At 32.6% G+C, this 17,114-nt stretch overlaps 1 protein-coding gene across 1 annotated transcript in view; it reads right to left on the bottom strand.

Moving 5' to 3' along the window:
• Positions 1–900: 900 nt before the first annotated feature.
• LOC149547737 (uncharacterized) overlaps positions 901–17,114 on the bottom strand; it is a 150,166-nt gene continuing 133,952 nt past the window's right edge. The window contains exons 9-13 of the mRNA XM_089791805.1: positions 15,972–16,999; positions 15,605–15,883; positions 3,140–4,264; positions 2,395–2,997; positions 901–2,305 (exon numbers count right to left, since the gene is read on the bottom strand). Coding sequence (XP_089647931.1) covers positions 1,253–2,305; positions 2,395–2,997; positions 3,140–4,264; positions 15,605–15,883; positions 15,972–16,999 — 4,088 coding nt within the window. The 3' untranslated portion in view covers positions 901–1,252. The remainder of the gene's footprint in view (positions 2,306–2,394; positions 2,998–3,139; positions 4,265–15,604; positions 15,884–15,971; positions 17,000–17,114) is intronic.

The raw sequence follows: 17,114 nt of genomic DNA, 5'->3' as shown, positions 1-17,114 counted from the left end.
TCTTGGAACTCTCATTCATAAAAAAAACCTTTTTATTACTTATGGTTAAATTATATAAATGAGTTGTATCAATAGATTCATTTATATTACTTCAGCATAAATGTTACTTCTATCAACAAATAAGAAAAGAGAAATTCATGTATAATGTATCTAATATGTTAATCTATGCTTGTATATTCTTTAAGTAGCATTGTTGAAATCATCATTGTATGTCTTTGCATTTCTTGGAAAATGCTACACTCTTTCATGACTTGATCTTTATCAATTGGAATGCAACAATTGTTTACCTCTCACTTATTTATTTTTCATGATTCATTTTCTCTCCTTAAAAAAATTCTTATTAAACAATGAACTTATGTATTGAAAAGAATATTTGTAGCTAATTCCTAAAGAAGTAAAGTATATGGGAAACATAGGTATATTTTTCTTAATTATTCAATAACATATTTATTGCTTATATTTGGACACATAAATTATACAATAGAGGCTTGTTTTGTCTTGGAACTCTCATTCATAAAAACACCTTTTTATTACTTATGGTTAAATTATATAAATGAGTTGTATCAATAGATCCATCTATATTACTCCAACATAAATGGTACTTGTGTCAACAAATAAGAAAAGAGAAATTCATGTATAATGTATCTAATATGTTAATCTATGCTTGTATATTCTTTATGTAGCATTGTTGAAATCATCATTGTAAGTCTTTGCATTTCTTGGAAAATGCTACACTCCTTCATGACTTGATCTTTATCAAATAAAATGCAACAATTGTTTACCTTTCACTTATTTATTTTTCATGATTCATTCTCTCCTTAAAAAATAAATCTTATTAAATAGTGAACTTAATTATTGAAAAAACATATTTTTAGCTAATTCCTAAAGAAGTAAAGTATATGGTAAACAAAGGCATATTTTTCTTGATTATTCAATAACATATTTATGGCTTATATTCAGAGACATAATTTATACAATAGAGGCTTATTTTGTTTTGGAACCCTCATTCATAAAAAAACCTTATTATTACATATGGTTAAATTATATAAATGAGTTGTATCAATAGATCCATCTATATTACTCCAACATAAATAATACTTCTGTCAACAAATAAGAAAAGGGAAATTCATGTATAATCTATCTAATATGTTAATCTATGCTTGTATACTCTTTAAGTAGCATTGTTGAAATCATCATTGTAAGTTTTTGCATTTCTTGGAAAATGCTATACTCTTTCATGACTTGTTCTTTATCAATTGAAATGCAACAACTGTTTACCTTTCACTTCGATTTCCCACCACTTTTTTATCCTCATTATAATGAGCTCCTCTTGTAGCTTATTTTCAACCTCCTTTTTGAATCTCTTTTCCAACTCCACTATTACTATAGTTTCCAACTCATCCTTCAATATGCTTTCATCTATTATCTCATCTTTTACCTTGCTTTTTTCATTCATCATGTTTTCATTTTTTATCCGACTTTCAATTTCCTTCAGCATATCATTCTCTATGTCCTCTTTTATCTTGCTTTCCATATCTTCTCTAATCTCCACTTCCGTCCTTTCCTTTTCTTCCATCTCCTCCTCTACTAACTTCATTAGAACTTCCTTCCCTTCCATCTCCTCCTCTATTGACTTCATTACAACCTCCCTTTTTACTTTGGATATCAGCTGCTCCCTTGTCTTCGTTTCCATCTCTTCTTTCAAGCTGCTTTTCTCTGTTAACATCATGAGAATCTCCTCTCTCATCTTCCTTTCCACCCGCTCTCTTATTTTTCTTCCCAGCTGCTCTCTTTCCACATTTTCAGTCTCTTCTCTAAACTTGCTTTCCTCTGTTAACTTCTTTAGAACCTCTTTTACCTTGCTTTGTAACTGCTCGCTAATCATTCTTTTTTTCTTATCCATTAATTCAATCATATTTACTTCAGCTTCATCCTTTACTGTATTGAGGACAAAATTATTAGAATAGAATATTCCATCAGGAGACACTGCAAGGAGCAAAGGTAATTTGTCGAAGGAGGTGTGTCTGCGGAAATAACGCATAACCATGGGATTGATTGACCAGGGATCCGCAATGGACAGCCATTCAATTTTTTCAACCCACTCTGCATGAACACATCGTGTTCCTCTGCCTTCAATTACTATTGGAATCCACACCACTTCAAACATTATGTCGAGTTTTCTTTCACTCAACAGTTTTTGAAGTCCCTGATAGACATTATTGAAAGCTTTGTATTCTTTTTCCATGTTATGAAGCCAGGAGAGTAAGAGGAAAACGAATTTCCCTTCAAGCTCTTTGATTTCTACCTGCGGTCAGCAAAAGGTCATTGAAGAGGATCAGATATGTTTAGTGCCTGAAACTATCAGTAAATTTATCAAGGACAAAACATCAATACCTGTCTTGTCTTTGAAAGTAAGAATTTTATGTTTTTTGTGACCAATAGTTCTCGAAGTAATTTTGTATTGCTCCGTTCCTGAGGATTTTCTGTTTCAATCAGATCCTTGAGGTGGAGATAGTCAATTTTCTTAAAATCCATTTCTGTGCTCATGTTCCTTACACTCTGATACGTGATGCCTGTCCAGCTCGCAAAGGTTTTATGTTTATCTTTGCACACCACATCACTAACGATCATAGCATAACTCATGCTCTGATCAAAACCCTCAACCGTGAACAATGCTCTTTCAAAGAAGACGAATGCTCCATAGTTATCACAACCGTAAATAACATGATTGCCAGCAAGCTTCTTTTCGAGCTCAGTCACACATGTTCCAACGTGAATTATTTGCAACGTCTCACAAGTCGCTTGGAGATTGTCAAGGATCCTCCCCAGTGCTTGTAACTCTGCCTCTCGGTAATCGTTGTGAAAGAGAACAGCTAAGGTACTGCCTTCCTGAAGACTCGATGGATGAAACTGCCGCCCATTAAGATCTAGAAATATCCATTTGCCATTGAAGAACTCGTAAATTCCTCGCTTTAACTCCTTTCTAATGTGCGGATCCTGCAATATGGTTGCAAATATAAGTGGTTAAAAATTAATCATTTAGAGAGAGAAAACTGTTCAAGCTAACATAAAACATATGGGTGCATTCCATATCTATGTTAAGTTTTTGGCATTTGTCACTTTGAGCAAGACAGGTTACCTCCATCAAGGATTTGGAAAATGGAAGAGATCCCAAACCAGGACGAGCTGTGGTAACAACCAGGTGGCATATTCTTCTTTCTCTGTTCAGTAGATTCCATCGGTCAATGAGCCTTGGACTGCCATGAATGTCTAAGCAAGCCAAACCTGCTATCCCGATCAAACTCCCCAAACAGTCTCCGGCCAGTCCATGACAATTTGAGAGGTTCACTTCTTGCAACAACGGGAGATGGCTCAGTTTAATTGACGACTCCTCTAACTTCTCACAGGACTCTAAGTTTAAACTCACCATATTTTTCATCTTGGATAATCGACTTGGCAGCCTCAAAAGGCTTCTGTAGCCACTTAAATTTAGCACTTTTAGACAACTCAGCTCAGTGGAAAAGTCCTCAGGAAGAATCTGCAAAGACACGCAATCGACCAAGATGAGCTCCACCACCTGTGCCTTGATGACGCTCATGAATCCCTTCGATAGTTCTATTATATTTTTACACCAACTCAAGGAAACTTTGCTCTGCGACAGAGATTCTGCTGCTCCGACCTTGTCATGGAGAGCTCTGAGTCGCTTGCATGACTCTAAATACAGTTCCTTGAGAGGTAAGCTGTCGAATCCTTCTGGCAGCTCCAACAGATGACTGCACCCTTTCAATTTCAGTACTTGCAAGGTTGCCAGCTTAACGATGTTTTTGGGGAGCTTCTCCAGACTCTTGCAATATGAGAAATCCATTTCCTTCACAGACCTCAGCATACCAATGCTCTCCGGAAGATCCTTCAGTTTCCTGCACTGTGAAAAGCTCATTTTTTCGAGACCGATCAACCACCCAAAATCTTGTGGCAGTTCACTTAGCACTTCACAGTGACTCAGATCTAAAGTATTCAAACTTTGGAGTTTCCCAAAGTTTTTTGGCAATTGCTGCAACTCTTTGCATTGGTTCAGAGAAATATTTTGCAAAGAGTACAGATCGCACAGAGCGTCTGGCAGATATTTTAGATCAGCCCCTCCTAAACACAAGTCTGTAAGTTCACATCCATCCGGGAGGTTAGTCCAACCGAGGCAATGCTCTAATTTCAAGTCCTTCAATCTCCCCATGCCTTTTACTTTCACCATTCTGAGTGTAGGGGGAACCTGTACATAGAGAATGAAACAAGGTAAAAAAACACTAAAATATGAACTACGTCCTTGCTTTTCTAAAATGTACTAGGAAATAACAAATGACCACGTAATATGTATAGAAACATTTCCAACGTCAGATTTAATGGCGAAAATGCGTAGCTCAAAAGAAGGGAGAACTGTGGTGGAGAGCTACCCCAGTATGGATAAGATAAATTCCTGGATAATCTTTCTCCGGAGGTTAGCTTTTGTGGAATAGGATTCTTGCAGATTGTCTTCCGGTAGGATAATGAGAGAAAGTGTACTAAAGCGAGGGTAACTGTTCAGATGCCTGGTTTCTATTGGTATGTATTATTTTCTCTACCAAATATTACTGTACTGTCAACTTGTTGACGATTTAAACTGGAAGTTTCCGAACGTTATCAAGTTGTTTCTTCCGTCGAATTTAAGTCAACATCTTGCACATTTTATTATTTTTGACTATGCTGTGTTCTACATTGTTCTAAGACCACGAATCCATTGGCAATAGACTCAGCAATGGAATAATAATGTTGTGTTGAGGCAAGATTATATTTTGTTTTAAACCATATTTGTTCGGTTGAGCCTGTGTCGGTTACCTGATCGGTATTTTTCTTTGAAAGTCAAACTAATATTGTAAAACACCAGAGCTTTTATTATCAGAGCACTAAATACAAGTTTAAAAAAGATTGAAGTGAGCAGTAAGAGAAAATTGGATGAAAAAACAATATTTCTAATTTAGCAACGAAAAGGAAGAAGAATTATTCTTTCAAAATTGCTTTCAGATCATAGGTATTATTTAGCCAAAAAGAGGAAGATTGAAATACTAAGGAAGAGACATAAGTATTATTTAGCAAAGAAGAGGAAGATTGAAACATTGAAGAGACATAAGTAGACACAAAATCAAGAAGAAATGGAAAAATATATTTCATTAATTTTTTTAACAATAGAGAAGTGGAAGAAAAGAATTTCGACAACCATCATCAAGGTCTAATAAATCTAACATTCAATGTCAGTATTATAGGAAATTCATTCACCTCAAAAATAAATTTAGTAAGAAATATCAAGAGATAGACAAACATGGTTCGAACTACTTATGTGTTTAAAAATAAATTCATTCATCTCAAAAATAAATTTAGTAAGAAATATCAAGAGATAGACAAACATGGTTCTAACTAGTTATATGTGTTTAAAAGTAATTTAGCCCGTGTATTCATAATACTTAGTATTTCTCAATAAGGTTCTAGGGATATACAGGTTTGAGTGTTTGGTCGTAGTAATCACATGACTAGAATAGAGAGCTATTTGCTAGTTTAAATGATCTTATGCAATCTTGAGTGTGAATTAGAAATGATAGTCAAGAATCTATAATGAGAAAAGTTCTTATAAATGTCTTGACTAAAAAGTGGAGAAAATAAACATATTACTAATATTTATTCTTCATCAAATATTTTCTAGAACTTGATTGTGTCAAAAAAAATTTCACATCAACATTTCGGATCACACACAGTGATCCATCATCAGGATGATGAGTGCAAGAGAATAGAGAAATAAAGTTATACTTGTTGCCAATTTGATGAAAAAATAGAACGTTGTTTCCTTCAATAATGATATTTGTACAATTTTGAATGGTTGCATTTTAATTATAAGAGTCAAGATAAAAAGGAAAGTTAGGTTCCTATTCAAAATTAATTGCATTCAAGGAACATAAGAAGTCAATTTTGGTGCAATATTCTTCTACCCTATATGACTACCATTTGAGGAACAATCATCTTAATTTTGGTGCTTTTAGTTTGTTGCAAAAGAGAGACATGGTGAAAGGATGACTTATCATAGCACAAAGTTTCTCTTGATAATGGTCTTTCTACAATTTTGAATAGTTGTAGTTTTATTGCAATCATTTCATTAAAAAATGGTACAAACTTTCCTCTCCTAGTGGTATTTGTACAAATTTGAACAATTGTAGTGTTATTGCAATAGTCAAGATGAAAAGGAACATGATGTTCCTACTAAAAATTAATTGCATCCAAGGAAGATAAGAGGTTAATCTATGTAAGACCCCTCCTCGTATGTACTTATTTAAATATGAATTTATTGTTAAACCCTTTATAGGTGATTTGAATGGATATATGAGCATCGTAATGTGACGTTATTGTCATGATTATGTCTTGAAACCATGTAGAGGACGTTATGATAATTCTGACAATCTTACGTATAATGATTATTGCAATAATATAATTCAATACTTACCCTCTTATGAATCATTGGAAATCTGAAGATGAAGTTTATCAACTCATTAGAAGTTCCTTAAGTAGCTTAATTTTAAATATTATAAGTATATTATGATGTGTTAAGGTTGTGAGGGTATCATGTACACGAAGTTATACTTCTATGTTGGGATGAGTTATTCGATTACTCAAAATTATGGTTTAAATCATAAACATTATCTGTATTTTCTAAGATACATCTGCATAACTAGTTGATAGAAAGTTATGCAATTAGATGATTATGATGATGGATATGAATTAAGTTTTATGGCTTAGGTTTTCTAATGCAAATTGATATCAATTGAAATGTTCATGTTTTGATGCCTTGTGATTCGATGCTTGCTATATTGTTTGACTGTTTAAACTTTGATTTGTACTAATAATTCTATGTGGTATTTTACCTTATGATGATGATGTTATTTATGGTACCTGGACAAGCATTTTATATATATTTAGATAGTTTAGCTATTAAATTGATTGAAATTAGATTTAGAATACTTGATGAATTATGTTTGAAAAAAATCGTAGACTGAAACCAATAGACTACGTCATGGTGTTGAATTACATAATTATTTTTATACATATACTATTAGAAATAATGAGTTCATCAAAATGAAATTATAGATGTTAGATGGTTAATTCAATTATGCAAATCAATTATGTTCATTAGGTGCAAAAATGGAAAATTTATTGAAATGAGAATGTACAATGTTCAATCAATTGATTATACAATTTGATTTATAAATAGATGTATATGTGATTTTATCAAGCTACCGATAGTCAAATTGACTATATAAGAAGGTTACCATGGAAATTATTAGAGAATCAGTAACAAACCAAATGTGCAAACTGTAAAGCCAAGGTTGAATCTAATGAAGAGATTTGAACCTCATTGTTAAGTGATTTGATTTGTGATCATAAATTGTATGTATGTATTAGGTGATTTCATTGTGCAATTAGTGACATGTCAATGTTGTGTAATGTTATTTTACAGTGTCACTTGAAACTTACCATGTGTTTATGTAATAACATGTCTACTAAGGTTAGCAATGTAACCATAAACCTATCTAACTTATTAGGAACCTAATTAAACCCCTTTTATTAAAGATACTTGTAAAACCCCACCAATTATGGTTTTTGAATTCAAATCTTCTAGTCACTTACAAAGGCCAAAAAGTGATCCTAGGGGGGAATTTATAAAAAATCCAAGTACCTAAGTGTTAGAGGTATGGGTTAAGAACATTTCTAACACGACTAGAACCCCCTAGTGGTCTTGGTGACCCTTTTAATACCCCATTTACCACATGTTGCAAAAATTGAGTAGACTCTTGACCTTTACCCAAACCCACACTCCTTTCCAATCTTACATTTATGATAGGGGACAAGGGAAAGCCAAAGGATTCAAGGGTCAATTTTGAATTTAATGCTGGTGGGCAAGTAGATTTTCGAGGCCTTTTTAGAGGCTCTTTTTGAAGTTATAGGGTGCTCACCCACTCTCTACTTTTAGAGACATTAGGGCTTTGGATTGAAGGAAGAAAAAGGAAGCATTGGGCCCTTCTCAAACATCATTATACCATAACATTTGTGAAGGTTGATCTCAACCATAGGCATAGAATTTTTTGTTCTTGTTGCAAATAGATTAATCTGTTATTTCATTCTCTTACATATGTGATCAATGTATTTTTGTTTGTTGTGATGTAAGGGAATGAGATTTTTTGTTTTTATTTCATACTTATCATGTTCATCTATTGATTTGAATGAAGGAGTTTTGTAAAGGGTGTAATGGTATTATTCACCCTTGGATAGGGAAGAAGTGGCCAAGTATGGGGGAAGAGATTAGTTGGACTCTATGGAAGTGTAGAGTATCTTCTAATGGAAATAAGAGAGAACAAGTGAAAGCTATATGGGCCCTTGGATGCCAATGTAATTGATCTTTCTTTGGGGGGGGATAAGGAAGAGAAAGCATGGAAAGTTTATGTGAATTCTAGCCTTGGAAAGACATGGTTATTATATGTTTTACATTTGGTAATCTCCTACATGGTAGTCCACCTTCACCCCTATGTTATGTGTTCAATGTGAATCCAATTGTGCAAGCCTTGGATGGGTGAAACATATTGGTTACTAGTTCTCCTAGCTTGATGTGTGGTCTCTTTGAGACCTAGGATGGGAGGTGATCACTTCATGGTTACTTCTATTTTTTTTTTTGTAGATTTTGGATAGGCCTCATGATGGAGCCGTTTTGGAATTAGAGCATTGAAGGTGTTCTTAATGTCATTATGTTGGAGAATTCTCCATTATAATATTAGATCTATTTTATTGTATGAAATGAAACACCTTGCTAAAAAGGAGGAGCAAAAAAAAAAAACAAGTCTCATGCATTTGAGAGAGCCAAAAATACTCTCTCAAAAATGTATGGGAAAATAATTAATTCCCAATATTATGATCAGAGAATATTTTCCATAGGTACTCTCCTAAATTATTATATAATTTAATTCAAAATAAAAATAAAAAATATCCTACTTTAAAACTCTACCCCCCTACACAAAAAGTCCCAATTAATAAAATTTACCATTAACTCCATCTCCTCCTTGTCCACTCTAGCATGCCACCCCACACCATCCCCTTCCATGCATACTTGGTCTTGTCCCATAGGCGTTGACTTGGGCAATACATTGAGGAAATATAAAAAGAAAAGAAATACATACCCCCCCATCTTGTCACACATCCCCCTAAATATCCAATCACCCTCCACTTTCAAGTATCTCCAAGTGGGTGCATGGGCCTTGGGTTCTATACCTAACTCCTATTCCCACTCTGCCCTACCAACTTGCTATCTCTTAAAACAAAAAATACAATTCATACTTACCTTTTTAAATTCTTGGGACACCCATTGGTTGGTTGGACTTGAGCGCTCCATGTTTTGGGTGACAAGCTCACCTTGGAAACCACCTTTACCTTGTGAGTTGACTTTCACCCCTGGGCACATGGTTTAGGGAGGATAAAGGGGAATAAGAGTGCAAGGAAACATAAGTTAGTATGGGTAGGTTAGGCAGGGTTGGATGTTAGTTAGGGTAATTTAAATAATGTTAGTGTTTGTAAGTAAAGTTTGAGAGTAAATAGAGTTTAGGATTTAGTTAACTAGTAGGTTTAAGTTAGTATTAGTTAGTAGTTTAAGAATTTAATTCAGTTTAGTAGATGGAAAGAATGATTAGTAATTGTAATCATAAGTTAGATTAGGATATGAAATAGGTAAGTATTTAAGAATTATTTTGGAAGGTTAGTGGATCTCATTAGTAAGTATTGACTAGTCATTATTATTGGGATTGGTGATTATATTAGTAGTTAGTTTTTAGTTTAGTATTTTAATGTCATTGTTTAAAGTAACTTAGGAATTATTGAGTAGGATTAAGAGATAGTTAGAGTTAGTAGTAGTTATTAATAATATTGTAGTAGTTTACTTTTTTTCTTTGAATTAGAATTTAGTAAATTAATGAAATATGGTGTAAAGTTTAAGTTATTGAGGACATTGTAATTACTAAAGGAGTTATTTGGAAGTTAAGTTTTAGTTTACAAGCTATTGACTAGTAGGGCTTAAGGTAAGAATAGATTGTCTAATTTTGTAATTTATGTATGAAATTGTTGTAGAAATTCATATTTAAATCCAATATTGTTCTTGTTAAATGATTTATTCAATAGTGAACTTAACATATTTTAGTTCTCATTAAAGGAAGCCCTTGAGTTAGTGAGTACTCATGGAATGATTGAGAGCATTATAGGGTAGAACTACTTAGATAACTTGCTAAGATGAGTCAGACTAAGTTGGAAGATCAATTGTATGTCAAAATCAGAATTGTGTCAAGAATCTAATGCATTTACTAGTCCTAATAGGCGATGTTAATAATTGAGGCCATGTATTAAGGTATTGATAGCTTAACCTTCTAGGGCAGATTTGTACACCTGAGGGATTTAGCTAGAATAATGATTAAGAATCAAGGTATCAAATCAAGCCTTACCTGAACTAAACCTATCTAACTAAAATTGAAATTAGGTACTAGGAAACCCTAAATGTTTCTCAAACTTGATGACATTAGTGAACATGAAACTATGGTCTAATTAATTGACCTAATCAACTCCAACTAAACGTTCCTATAGCACCTGATTTATGGGGTTTGAATTAGTGTAGTTTGTTGAATATTGATTTTGCATCTTCATGTGATGTAATCCAAGCTCAATTGTTTCCTAGACCTTGTGACTTGAAACTAACCTTGTCACATTAACAACCTTATACAATATATTTTATGTTAGTATGTGCATTGACATAGTTGTTATAACCCTTTAAAAAATAAAATTGTTGGTGTGTTTTCACCCAAGTTTTTGGCATGACAGTTTAAGTGTGCCATTCTTCTACAACACATTATTCTAGAATTTGAGAAATTCTCATATTAGTTTTGATGATTTCAATTTTTTGCAAAAGAGAAAAATGGTGAAAGGTTGACTTCTCATAGCACATTATTTCCTTTGATAATAATATTTGTAAAATTATAAATAGTTGTAGTGTTATTGCAATAATTTGTTTAAAACATGCTACAAAGTTTCCTTTGTAATATTTTTACAATTTTGAATAGTTGAAGTATTATTGTAAGACTCAAGATAAAAAGGAACATCATGTTACCCCTCAAAATTAATTACATTCATGGAAGATACAAAGTCAACTAAAGTATGTAAACATTCTTACATTGTACCTTACTCTTAGCAATTGAAGAATCATCATCTTAATTTTGTCTCTTTTATTTTGTTTTAAAAGAGAAACATTGTGAAAGGATAACATCCCATAGCATGAAAATCTAGGTCACATGAAATATATGTTTCTTGGAGAAAAGCTATAGATAATTTTTCTAGTAGGAAGTTTATTTGGATCAAGAGGACAATTAGTGTTAGTTCACAATATATGGCAAAAATTAGAGACCCCATCTTCAAGTGAAAGCATATATTTGCTAATGATATTGATAATCTTAATAGAAAGACCTGTATTACTTTCTCAAATAAAATAATAAAGATTTTGAATATTCAAAGAGTTCAAAGATTTGGAAGAAGAGTAAATTTTCTTAAGAATAAATATACTTACATGTAGTAGAGCTATTATATTTATTTCTAATGAAATTTTATATTTTTAAAGATATCATTGGATTAAAAAAAGGTTTACAATAAGATACACAACGTAAAATAACTATGCAGAGAAAATTAATAATATCATCACACTAAAGATTGGTACATGTATGTTGAAAGGAAATAATTTATATATACATCTTTAGTACAAGTCCAACAGATCATCTTAAGGAAAAAAAATCCTCAAGCAACATGAAATGGAAAGAAACACAATGTATCTCACTTTTAAATATTTGGATGCATGATGTATTCATTTCTTGGATTTGAATTAAGATGAAAATAAAATAAAAAAGGGAGAAATGTATTTTCTCTCATTATAGTCGAGAATCAAAACTTTATAGACTTGATAATCCCAATTCAAAGAAATTAAGTATTAGTAGAGATGTTGATTTATTGGAACAAGATTCATGGATTGGAAATGATATAAAAATAATCATATGTAGAGCCCCAGTATCTCAAAGTGGTGAATAAAGAAAAAACTATATGAGGTGTTAATTGAAGGGTCACTAAGGACTCTAGCAATAAATTTTTTCAATGGAGCACTATTTAATCACACAAAGTATCCTACTCCAAATTGAATGAAAGTGGTGACTTTAATTCTACATTTAAATCATTAAGATCAATGTATAAATATATGAGTACAAAAAAACCTAAAAGACATAAATTATCTAAGAGAAAATAATGTAGATATAAATTCAAAATTTTATTTTTCTCTTATTATCCTTTTAATTTCAAATAGTAGAAAAATAAGAGAAATATGTTGGTGTAAATAAATACATTAATTACACTTCACTTAAGTTTATGTAGGATAATACATTTCTATATTTTTCAAGTAGAAATATATGAGTTTCTTCTTCATTTTAGCACATGTTGTAAAAAAAATTATACAAATATTATAATCTAGGTAGAAATTAAATTATATTTTAGCACAAGTAGAAATATATTATACAAATTATTACAAATATTATTGTTCATTTTAGCTAGGGAAATATATGAGTTTATTCTTCATTTTAGCGCTTTATGTGTGGGATCAACCATTAGTTTTCTTATTATATTATAATCCTCCCACTATTGCATATATTGCACATAATTTGTTACATTACAATGGTGGATGGTCTATCATTGGTAGATATGTGATTCCACAAAGTGTAGTTGATAGGTTATTCATTACATCACTCCTACTTATCAAGAATTTTTGATATATTGAGCTACATATACCTTTTACCGATCCATTATTATTCAATTGTTTATGATTTTTGAATCCATTTCAATTAAGAATCATATCATTTTCTCTTTCTTGCCTTGGTGTATATTTATAATTAAGATTTTTTGACATTTTGATTATTTTCCTTAAGAAAATTCTTACATGACATTAGATCCATCAAAGTGTTCATTGCATAGCCATTAGATAGTGATTTATATCTATATGTGTTGCAACTTGTATAAGTACTTAGAGTAATATCTAACCTTACCATTGCATGGAGGTGATCAATCCACTAAACTTTGACTATAAATTTGTATGCTCAAGAAAAAATCATATCTAAGGTAATATTTTTTTTGAAATCAAAATTCAAATAACAATTTTTACTTTAGGATATTTTTAAAAAATATTATGATTAATTTTTGAATTTGTATTAGTTCCTATTCTCAAATATGTAATAATTATTATTTTCCCATAAATTTGACCATTGTATGTTTGAATTTAAAAAATCCATGTTTTTGGTTGTAGGCACCTAGATATTTTTCATTTCCTTTTGCAAACTATGAAGTCTAAACCTATATTATAAGTTTAGTAGGTAGTCACACCATCACACCCTTAGCCACCTATCCATAATCTGATAGTGGTTATAAATTTTCCTACATAGGGAATAACCCCAACCCAACATTAGTATAGGTGAAAATCACAATGTTTGAAAGCCACCAAAACAACACACAACATGAACATTCAATAATTTCCACCCTCTACATATGTGGTATAACTTAGTTAAGTGCATCTTGATCCAAAAACTCAGCTCACTAAAAAAATAGTACATATGAGAGAGTGGTGAATTTGGCCTAGCCTACAAATATTTCTCTCTCTAGAGTAATAATATTGAACTTTAAGCTTGATAAGTTTATTCATCTTTCAAATGACCCCAACAATAAAGTCTAGCTAATGAAACACATAGATTTGAAATTGACTTTATTTACTAGCAATGAATACATTTCGTAAAACTTGAATAGGCTTATACACAATCACCCTGATATACATAGATCCAAGCCAATCCTTTCTCTTGATGATGTTAGGATCAACCGCGAGCATAAATAACAACTACATGCAAATATAACCAATATCAAAAAATAATAAATTGCATGGAAGAGAACTTTAATGTGTTTCACCCAATCCTTGGCCTATGTCCACTATTAAAAAGTCCAATATTATAATCCAGTGATTATAATTTGCAATCCCTTACAGCTCAAAACCACCGCAAGAAGCCACAATCTCATCATACATAATGAAATCATTAACCTTCAGCCATTATACAAGCTTTTTCCACATACAAAATTATAGGTTAGAATAAGTTGTCCAATAGAAAAATAGTATCCAATGCCTTTTAAAGTAGTAGAGGCATTTCTTGGCTTTGGGAGTGCCCCATGGGGGAATTTCCCCTCGACCCAACCTTGTACTACATTGCCCCCAAAAACCCCCACAAGGTGTTTTCCCTTGACCCCAAACATAAAGTTAAATAACTTATCAACTTAGCAATTAATACCTCTCCATATTTCAATGGCGTATGATCGTCTATATTATTTTCTTCAGATGAATTTGAAAAAGGATTCTTTGTGGTTTATTTGGGTAACTTGCAATCCTTATTGACATGCCATCTTTTTCCTCCCCTTGGATTTGGACTGATTTGTCCATGATCTATACTAGTTCTCTCCTATGCTCTACCTATAAAAAGTAAGCATTCATTATAAGAAGAAGATCCTTGAGATTTATTTCTCCTTGAAACCTCTAAAATTAAGTAAGATACCACATCATTAAGGACAAGTATCGCACAAGGTACAAAATTTATGAGAGCCATAAACAATAGATCCCAACCATCACATAAGAAAAAGGTAAAATTATTACCTTATCTTCATTAGAAATCTTAAGGCTTCCCAATAGATCCCAAATATATGGATGGATGAAGGCTTCCAAATTTTTATCAGTATAATGAATTTGAACCTCTAGGCATTTGAGGTTTGAGTAGCTACTTGATGTTTGTAGATGTATAGCTCATAGATATGACAATGTTAAATTCTCTCATGACATGAGAGATTTTAGTAAATTGGTAAATTCTGATACTAAATGGCATATCAGCCTTAAGAAGGTGAAATTCCTTAGCTTAGATGGAAGGAAAGTTATCCTTTGGAGGTAGTAAGATTCATGCAAGAGGTATCAAGATGTGTCACCTTAATTGAGTTATGAATACAAATGTGATTCGACCTTGTCAGATGAACTCACTTAGTTGTGAGGTGTTTGGTCATTTCTTGAAGTTGTCATTGTTAAGGGCTTTCTTCCATAACATATCGATGGTCCTATTTAGTCTTTGTGTTGTCTTGATTTTGACATTCTTTATTTTTTCATTGCAATTTCTGTATATAGTGTTCAATTACTCTGGAATTTGATTGTATTAGGTACAACAATTTATTCAAACTTATCCTTTACTGTTTTTTAGCGACTATATAGTTGTTAGGTTGATTTATATATTTAAAATGTCTATTAAAAAACAATTAGCATGCACAGTGTCATCTTTAAACACCCTTTGCTATTATAATATAGAAATCCTAGAGCACTAACATATTTTTAACTTTTCTTAACAAAATAATTATTTTCTAGGGTAATATCATTCAGAATTGAAAGGAAAAATGAACGGCTTGCCTCTTGTGTACCGGCTCGGAAGTACTGATGAGGACTGGTCTCCAAAAATCTTAGGTCATTCACCTTGTCCATTTTGAATGGCAACTTTTCAATCTTTCCAGCTTGAAAATATCTGAGGTTCCTTAGCTTTTTAGTACACTCACCTGTCAGTATTGTCCAGTCTCCTAGGGCAAGAACCCTTAAATTCTCCATTTTATCCACCTCCAATGATGTTATGTGAAAGGGGATCTCATTTTCTGACATCCATATTCCTTTTACAAGATTGAGCTTTCCCGGTTCCTTTATTAGCAAAGAATGAATGAGTGTCAGGAACAGTTACATGAAAATGAATTTATATCAGTTGTCAGTAACTAGTATGAATGCGAACCTCTTTCTCAGCCAGCATAACATCATGCAGTTCAGTGGCATTGGTGATTCGTCTTCCTTTCGCCCAAGAAACACAATATCTCACTACTGGAGAGGGGACATACACTTTGCAAGAATCTCTTTTCACTAATTCTAACTTTCTAAGGTTTTCCAGCACGTCGTCTTCAAATATGCAGACTGTCTCATGCCAATTCCAACCATTGAAGAATGAGCTAACATCAAGGAGGGCATCTTTGGCAACTTCTGAGAGATGAAGAAATTTCTCTTCACACTTCAAATAGCCTACGAGTTCTACAAAATTAGGCTTCTCAGTCTTAATCCAATCTGATAATCTATTGAAGAATTCATTATTTGCAACATAGTATTTTAGCAAATAGTCCAGAACTGTTTCCATTCTTTTCTTATAGCCCTTGCATATTTTTATTATCTTCCTTACCACCGGTTCTCGGTTCATGCCGAGTTTTACAATGTCCTGAAAGACATGCAATGCTTCATCGTTCCTCAGAGGTTTCATAACATACAGATATGTTTTGAACCCGGAGTCCTCTAGGGCAGACAGGTCATTTTTATCATGACTGATAAGAAGAGCTCTTATTCGAATAATTTTACCGATCTTCATTGGTAAAATCCGTTTAACTATTTGAGCACTAGGGACTCTTGGCATGTATATATATACTTTTTCAGCCTTCTCTAACATTTTCGAGAGCTTTTGTTGCCAATCTCTGTCCTTTTCGAAAGCTTTTTGAAACTTGTTGTCCTGCTCGGCCTGTTTACTGTTCTCTGGTTCCAACTGTTTTATTATATCTGCTCGCAAATCAAATAGCATGTCGTCATCTGCTACCGATCCATCTTTAGCTCTCTCATTTTCAAAGTTTTTTATTGTGACTACCTTTCCCCATTTTTCCAGTTCACCTTGCAGATGCTTGTCTTCTGCAAGACTTTCCCTTCCTGTTTGCTTCTGACCGAATAAAAACACCGCAACAGCTTTCTCTTCACTTCCCAGATGAAGCATTTTCTTGATTTCAATAACTGAAAGTCAACATAAGAGAGCATGATAAACCAGTACAGAAGAATAGCAACAACAAATAAGCAAGTTGTAAGAGGCAAAGAGTTCCTGACTGATTGTTATCCATTAAAGGCAAAG

The sequence above is a fragment of the Cupressus sempervirens genome, chromosome 7 (genome assembly GCF_028749045.1).
Source record: "Cupressus sempervirens isolate cs-2001-9-10 chromosome 7, ASM2874904v1, whole genome shotgun sequence".
NCBI classification, from domain to species: domain Eukaryota; kingdom Viridiplantae; phylum Streptophyta; class Pinopsida; order Cupressales; family Cupressaceae; genus Cupressus; species Cupressus sempervirens.
This window is presented reverse-complemented; position numbering and strand designations above follow the sequence as displayed.